At 59.9% G+C, this 8,297-nt stretch overlaps 1 protein-coding gene across 1 annotated transcript; it reads right to left on the bottom strand.

The window, feature by feature from the left end:
• Positions 1-4,098: 4,098 nt before the first annotated feature.
• On the bottom strand, positions 4,099-7,059 carry KAZALD1 (Kazal type serine peptidase inhibitor domain 1). Its single transcript, XM_084903556.1, is given in 5 exon segments — positions 4,099-4,876; positions 5,069-5,216; positions 5,300-5,460; positions 6,511-6,985; positions 6,987-7,059. Coding segments are annotated over 5 exon segments (939 nt in total). The 5' UTR covers positions 7,047-7,059; the 3' UTR covers positions 4,099-4,781.
• Positions 7,060-8,297: the final 1,238 nt, after the last annotated feature.

Raw genomic sequence — 8,297 nt, 5'->3', positions numbered from 1 at the left:
ATGGGAAGGAAGGGAGGGAGGGAGGGAGGGAGGGAGGGAGGGAGGGAGGGAGGGAGGGAGGGAGGGAGGAAGGAAGGAAGGACCTTTCCCAACTCAGTCCCAGGAATGTGTGTGCTTGGTGGGGAGGAGGGAGTGTGTTCTGGGACCTTTTCTATGTCCAGACCCCACCTAGTTTAAAAACCCTGAACTGAGCCTAAACTAAACGCTGGAATAGCAGCACGGATGGCAGTCACCCAGGTGACTGGGACACGGCTTCATGGGACAGTGGTGTAGGCAATCTAGCCTCACCTTCTCCCTCCTCCCCCATGAGTCATCTAAGCTAGGAAGAGCCCTGGTGCCTGAGTTCTTCTCCTCTATCCCCCGGATAACTGGGAACAGCTAGAGCAGAGAGGACTGGAGAGGTTTAGGGGCCCCGGTATGGAGAAGGAAGGGATGGGAGTGAGGGAGGAATAACTCCACCTGAGCTGGTCTCCAAATTCCACCCCAAAACTGGTATATCTCTGCCACAGAGCCTCTGTCTGTCCCTCCAACTCCATCCCTGGTCCTGATCTCATTATTCCCCTCCAGCTCCATCTCTATCCACCAGCCCATCCCTCCTCTCAAACCCTCATTATCTGCAGCCGAATCCCAGAGCTCCCATCATCCCTCCCAGCCCTGACCCCTCCCAGTCTCTACAGGCCCTCCTCACTGCTCTCTGAGAAGCTATTCCTACCCAGCCGCCCAGACCCCTTCTCACCCAGCCCAGCCCAGCATTCTCCCTCCCCAGGAGCTGTGCACCCAGCAGAGAGGCGAGGCTTGATTTCCGTTCACATTTCCTTACTCTAGGTGGACTTACATAGCTGTTCCCCATTTTAGAAAGAATCTAGTCTCTCAGGGGGCTGAGGGAATAACTAAAATCTACCCTAGAAGGTAATCAGCCTGCGTCCCCAGCCTATTTCCCTCCGTCCTGTCTGCGCGCTTAGAATAGTCCTATGTGACAGGACTTGTGCTTTTGAGCAAAACAACAGGGAACCTCCAAGTCCATCAGAATGTGTAAGCCTGCCTGCTCCTAACGCACACACCCAGAAACAGAGATATACATGCACACACAATCCTATAAACATTTATGTACATAATGTATTTACATGCACATCTTAGAATAGAATGTAAGCTCCATGAGAGCGGGGACAATGTGTTTTTCAGTGATGTATCTCCAGCCCTATACAACAGTGCTGGCACATGAGAAATATTTGCTGGAAGAATGGCACATAATGGAACATGTACATGCAATAAATGTACACACACAGCTATATACTAGTACACATAAAACAGTACATCCATACACATATATAATGCTTATGTACACACAGACATATGTGCACCTATGTTTATCCACATATTCATGCCTTTAGATAATTCACACATGTAACATATATATGTACATTCATGTACATGCATTCATGTATATATAGTGCATATAGATACACATACACATCACTACTATGAACATGACATACTGGTATATTACATATAGATAACACACGGATACCACATATATATTACACACACACACACACACACACACACACACACACACATATATATATATATATATATATATATATATATATATATATACCTTCACATACATAAATGAATACAAATCAAAACACCTTTTTACCCCAAATTTTCCAACCTATTAAAGACATCTAGCCCAGATCTGGCTGCCATAACCCCAAATATCCACCAGGTAGCACTCTTTCGCCACTTCCTGTACTTCCAAGTGTTGCCAGAGGCGTCGCCAGAGATGTGGACTCTTCGATCTGAGGCACAAAACTTTTGTACCCCACAGCTTTCCCCTCCCCGCCCTCCCCACCAGCGTGCTGGGCGTGTCCTTGGACCCCAAAGTCTGCGATCTCGACCCTGCCCAATGCCCAGTTCATAGTCTTGGGCTCCAGGCTTCTGCAGAAGCGGCGGCCTTCCCCCTAGGGGCTCCAGATTCTTCTCCACCTGAGCTCACATCCGCCCGCCTGCCCCAGCCAGCCAGAGAGTGGGCTCCACCAGGACTCCGCAGGTTCAAACTAGGCTCAATGGCCCTTCCTCCCCGGACCGCTGAGCTATTAATGAGCAGCCAGATTCAGGGACCCGTCCCCACAATGCCCGGGGAGGGAATGGGGTCATTTGCACACATGTGACACCCGTACACCTGTACCCACCCGGAACGCCCAGTCTGGGTCAGCCAGAAGCTGGGAGGAGAATGGCCAGGCCCTGGCACCTGAGACCCTCGGCTGGGAGGGAGCTGGTCCTGACCAACCCTTCCTGCCCCGTCGGGTCTTGACCCCCCATCTCCGGTTCGGAGGCCGAAGGAAGCGCATTCGCTCATCTTAAGCAAAAACGACTTAAAATCCCGGCGGAGGGCGGAGCGGGGTGGGGCCCAGGCTCCCCGCCCCGCTGCGGGCCTGGACCCCTGGAGTCCGCTTTCCCGGAGCCGCCCTGGGGGCCGCACCGCCGGGGTGAGCCACCTGCACGAGAGGGAAAGGCGGGGAAGGCTCGGAGACCCGCGGGGAGAAGCCGGGGTTCTGGCGGCAGCCCGGCTCCCCCTCCTCCCCTCCTCTCCCTCCCCTCCCTCGGGAGCGGCGGGAAATTATTTATTAAAACGCCGCCCGCGCTCTCATTTATTTGCGGCGAATAATCCTCGGCATCGCGGCGCGTTTATTAAACCTTTCCCGTCCCCGCATTACTTTAATAATAAATCGCGTGTCACTTTCCGGAGACGTTATTAAAGCCGGGCCCGCCGAGCGGAGGCGGGGAGGGGGGAGCGGGGAGAGGCGCAGCCGGGTCCCTCCGATCCGGGCTGCGGGGCCTCACCAGCACGGCGGCCGCGGAGGGAGAGCCTGGGGCTGTGCGGGGGCTGAACCCAAACTCGCTGCAAGAGCGATTGAGGGGTACGTGTTCCTGGGGGTTCCTGTGACCCTGGGGGGGGGGGGGGGGCCTCTGCTCTGCAGGTGGGCGCAGATAGGCTGGATGGGCCCTCCAGGGGGCGCCTTCGAGCCCTGCTAGGCCGGCTCACCAAGCACAAGCCAGTGGCAGGCCTCAGTGCGCGGCCCCTCTTTCTTTTCTTTTTTAAAATATACTTTATTGATTTTTTACAGGGAAGGAGAGAGAGGGATAGAGAGTTAGAATCATCAATGAGAGAGAAACATCCATCAGCTGCCTCTTGCACACCCCATCAGGGATGTGCCCGCAACCAAGGTACATGCCCTTAACCGGAATCGAACCTGGGACCCTTCAGTCGCAGTCCCATGCTCTATCCAGGATGTTGCTGAGCGCAGCTCTGCAGCCGGGGCTCCCGGCCAGGCCACAGAGCCGTCCTGCGGTTTAACTCCGGGAGCAGCCTCGCTGTGCACTGAGGGGCGGCCAAGCCCCGGGGTTGGGGTTCCGGACCACGCCCCTCTCAAGAGGCCGGGCCCCAGAGGACAAGCTCAGACACCGGACTGCCTGCCATCCTTCCCGCGGTGGCGCCAGGCCCGGGCGGAGCCCAGGCGCGCGGGCGGCCGTCGCCATCCCATGTGGCTCCCTCCGGAACTTAAGCTTTCATCTTCAATTAGTCAATAAACACTGCGCCCCGCCAGGGACCCTCGCCTCGGTGGAGAGTGTAAAGAGAGGTTTGGGAAGGGAGAGAGCCTGGTTCCAGGACGGACCCTGGGCCAGACAAGTCACGTTTGGGGCAGATGAGGCAGTCAGCTTCCCAGGACTCCGTGTTCAGTAAGGAGGGGGTGGGCTCCTAGGGGAATCCAAACTGCTCCGACACCCAGGTTTTGCTTTCCTACTGGGTGCCACTCACATAGACCTGCTTCCCCGTTCTGCCTGGGGAGACCAGGGAGAGACAAACAGGGACAGGCAGTCTCTCTCTAGCCCAGCCCCGGAGGAGTTCCCACTGGGGGAATGCCGTCCTCCACCCAGATGGCTCTGGCCTTCCCCCTCCCCGAGGCCAGGGCAGGCCCCAGCTCAAGCCTCCTCTCTGTACATCTGGCAGGCATGTGCTTAGAGAGCAGGACCTATAGCTTCTGGTAGCCAGCGTCTTACTCCATCCATGGAATTCACTGCATACACCATCTGTGTGTCTCAGCTCGTTCATAAATCTTTATTGTGTGCTTACTGTGCCCAGTCCTGGGCTAGGCATGGTCCAACATAAAGTGGTATAAGCGAGGGAGTTTCCAGAAGGGCAGGAGAAATCAGACATGACCAGATGCCCGTCTCACTGCACTAAACTAAACCATGCTCCGGTGTGCTCTCCCGGACAGCGGATGGTGAACAGCGAGAAGGACCGCAGTCAGTGAGTGCAATGGGACTCAGGAGAGAGGGAAACTTCTAGGTTAGTTTTGAGAAAGAGCAAACTGAGGCAAGGCAAGGATCAGGGACTAGAAAACCACAGAAGGAGCCGTGCAGAAGGGGGTGAGGAAGACCGGCTGAGCAGGGCTGAAGGAAGGGCTGCTGAAGAGCCAGGGAGGAACCTGCTGTCTACAACGTTCTGTGACTGCTCCTCTCTCCCCCACCCCATGCCACCCTCCTCCCAGCCGGGGACCAGCAGGCCCTGTACCTCCTGCATGGGCTCCTTCGCATCCCGTCTCCCCTATTCCCTGGTCTCTGCCTCTCCTTACCCTTCTCTGGTTTCTGTCTCCTCTCCACCACTCTCATGTCTCCTCTGCAATACGTGAGGGGCCCTGCTCTCCCTTCCCAGATCTTTTCAAGAGCAGGGATGAACACTATCCCCCCCTCCCCCAGGGGCCAGGGCTTCGGACCTAGTAGTAATCCTGGCCCTCTTCACTCTCAGCCTCTTCCTCGGGGGCCAGGTGCTGGGCGGGCAGCTGGGGGAAGCCTGTGGAGTTCAGCTGGTCTACAAACACGTGTGGGCAAAGGAGAGAGAACAGGAGAGAGAGGCCGTCAGTGTCCGCGTGTCCCAGTCTGTGAGAAAGCCATGCTCGCATGTGTCCTCACATGCACATACACCCGTGGATACGCACACTCACGGGCCCGAATCCACCACCACCCCCTCCTGCCTCCAGAAGCCAGGGCTCCTCCCCCTTACCAGGTGTGAGCACCGTCAGGCTGGCTGGGGCCTCCACCTGGCCCAGCGCATTGCGGGCCAGGCAGCGGTAGGTGCCCTCGTCGCTGGGACGAACAGCCTGAATCTGCAGCCAGCTCGTCACCTCAAACCTCTGGGGTCCACCCCTAAACTGGAACCAGAGGAGGAGTCAGCAGGGTCCTTCTAGGGGGGCGCCGGGCTGCCCCGGGGGAAGCTCTGCTCCCTAGCCCCTACCTGCACTGAGATGTGGGGGTCATCTCCCGGCAGCTGAATGTCCAGGCCGTCCTTCCTCCACTCGATGGCGGCCATGGGGTAGGCAAACACCTCACAGCCAAAGATCACATCCTGCCCTGTCACGTTCCAAATGTCGTAGGGGTGCAGCACGATCTGGGGCTCTGGGGAGGGAGGTGGGAGGCCTGAGAACAGGATGGCACGTCCCTCCATGCAAGGACCCCATACATACAAGCCATTGTGAACATGTTTGTGGCGGGGACACAGTGTATGCAAGGGTAAATACACCTCCACGAACACAACATGACACACGCACTAATGTGGCTGCAGGGACACAGAGTGCAAACACGGAGACGTACCTGCAAACAAGATGCACAAACAAGCGCGCGCATGCGCACGTAAGCGCACGCACACATGCAAACCTTCGCTTGGCAGCCACCCTCTGTCCCTGGTTGCTCCCCTGTCCTCATTCCACCCTCCAGGCCCCCATCCCCGCATTTGTAACCAACACTTCCCTCTCCGCCCTCCCCTTTTTCTGTCCAGGTCTGCTTGCCAGAGGCCCAACAAGCAGCCCTTCCCCCACCTCCTCTGGGGGAGTGGGAGAGGCAGCCCAAACCGAGAACCTGAAACCATCCCAGGCCGCACAGAAAGCCTGGCGTTGGAGAAAGTGGGACCCCCGCGGGGTGTTTGTTTTCCTGGCGGCCTCAGCCCAGTCAGACCCATCAAAGGGGCTCCGGAAGTGAGTGTTACTGAAGCCGCCAAATAAAACTTGAGACTCAAATGGCCCTGAGCTCCCTAGAATAGGGGGGAGGGGGGGGCAGAAGTGTCCCCTCCTCCACTAATCCCTCAGCACAGAGGGGGGTTGGGATGGGGAGGTGGAGGGGGGCGGGTAACAGCTTGCTATCCTAGGGCAAATGAAACCTGATTTCATCGCAGGAACCCAAGCCTCCCTGCCCGGCTCCAGCGGTCTAGGGGAAAGTCTGGGAGCCTCCACTTTCTCAGTGTTGAGGCCAACGATTGGCTGTGTGTCTGCTCCCCGGAGAGCTGGTCCCTGCAAGTGGGCCTGGAACCTTCAGGCGGGTGGGCCTCAGCGGACCCGCAGCGAGAAGGGGCTGTTACCGGACTCCAGGCCCCGGCTTTTTCACTCCGCAGGCCAAGAACACATGCCGTCGGGGGGAGGGGGAGTCAGGGAGGAGTGAGTAGGAGACCCGTACCCGATTCGCAGGGCCCCGGATGCGCCACCGTGAGGTTGGCGTCGGGCCGGGCGAGGGCCGCCTCCTGCAGGCGGCAGAGCTGGGGGTAGGTGCGGCCGTCGGAGCCGCAGAGCGGGTGCTGCGAGCGGCACACGCACAGCGGCTCGGGCACCTCCCCGCGGCTCAGGTCGCCGCCCGCGTCCAGCCGGCACTCGAGCTGCTCGCCGCAGCGCCCGTAGAAGTGGGCGCCGGGGTCCAGGTCGCAGAGCTGGCCCTCGAGGTTGGCGCACTCCCAGCAGCAGCCGCAGGCGTCCAGCACGCGGCCGGCCAGGCAGCCCCGCGGCGCCGCGCACTCCTCCGGCCGGCAGGGCGCGCAGCCCTCGCCCTCCGCCAGCAGCCGCAGCCAGCCGCGCCGCAGGTACTCCGGGCCCGGCGCCGGCCGCGCACCGGCCGGGAGCGGCGTCCGCGCCGCCAGCAGCAGCAGCAGGGGCAGCGCCCAGGCGGCGGCGAGCGGCTGTGGCATGGTCAGCTGGCAGCCCCGCGAGCGCCGGGGGCATCCGCGGGCTCGTGCACCCTGCCAGGGAGGGAAGCCGGGTCAGGGGGTCAGATGCAACCTCACTGCTCCTCGTACCCAAGTTTTGACTCTAGCACTGTCCCCTCCACTGCTACCCTGGAGTCCAGGAGACCCTCCCTCCGCGCCGAGGCACAAGGGTCATCCCGTTAGAGTGGGTAGTCATGGATCGGGCCGTTCTTGGGGGGATGAGGGAGAGGAGAGAGGATGGGGTGAGAAAGCTTAGGCGTGCATGTAAACACATGTGTACACACACACACACACACACACACAGCACCACCAATACACACCATCCAGCTCGGAAGCTGCCTGCCCTAGAATTGGGTGGGAGTGGATGGCCCCACATGAAGGGAGGAGTTATTAGTAAGGGGGAAGGAGAGGAAGGGGATGTCCTGGGCCCAGAGCGCTCACCTAGTGTCCGGGACTAAGTCCTTCAGAGCAGCCGTGACCCTGAGTCCCAAAGAGCAGACAGACAGTGGAAGTACCGCGGTGGAGATCCACGGGCTGGGCTCGCCGGCCACCTCTGCTCCGGCTCCCGGATCTCCGAGAGCCACGGACTCAGACTGGGAGAACAGCAGCTCCCCCGCCCCTCTCCCCGCCCCTGGACGTCGCACCCCACCTCCCCACCCCCAGGCTGCCCCCCGTTTCTGAAGCTGCCAGTTTTATGCGGCTGCACGGGATCCTCCTGGACCGCTTCCCTCAGCCTGGACCCAAGTCACAGTGAAAACAGAGGAGCCGTAACCAGACACCAGCGCTGGGAGACGGCCAGAGGCCGGGGGTGGGGTGGGAGGTGGGGGTGGGGGGCGGTGTAGGGGTGGCTGCGAAGCTCGCCGTTGGCTGGCCGGTTAGGCCCTGTCCCGTCTGACTTTCCAGTCCATGGGGTGGAGGTTCTGGGGCCATGTCGGGCGCCCCTGGTTAGAGCAGGGCCTCGCAACGTCGTCTCCCCGCGCGGCCCCAACAACAGCTTCCCCGGGAGTGATTGAAGGCTCGTCCGTCCAGCTTCCTCACCAAGGCGCCGACCAGAGGCTGGGCGCTGACATCAGCCTCCCCACATCTGGCCTTCTCCTCCCTCCTCCCTACATCCGGCAGGTGCTTCAGTCGCGGGTGAGCCTGGTGATTAGAGGCTCCAGCCCGCTAGCCTAGCGGCCGCAGGAAGAGGTGGGCGGGGCGCCGCCCAGGTCGGGATTACAGGTTGCGGTGGCGAAGCCCGCAGGGCCGGAGGCGTACGGTTCCCTAC

This window comes from Pipistrellus hanaki, assembly GCF_964339955.1.
Source record: "Pipistrellus hanaki genome assembly, chromosome: 14".
NCBI classification, from domain to species: Eukaryota; Metazoa; Chordata; class Mammalia; order Chiroptera; family Vespertilionidae; genus Pipistrellus; species Pipistrellus hanaki.
Note: the sequence above shows the minus strand (reverse complement) of the source record. Positions and strands in the feature narration are given on the sequence as shown.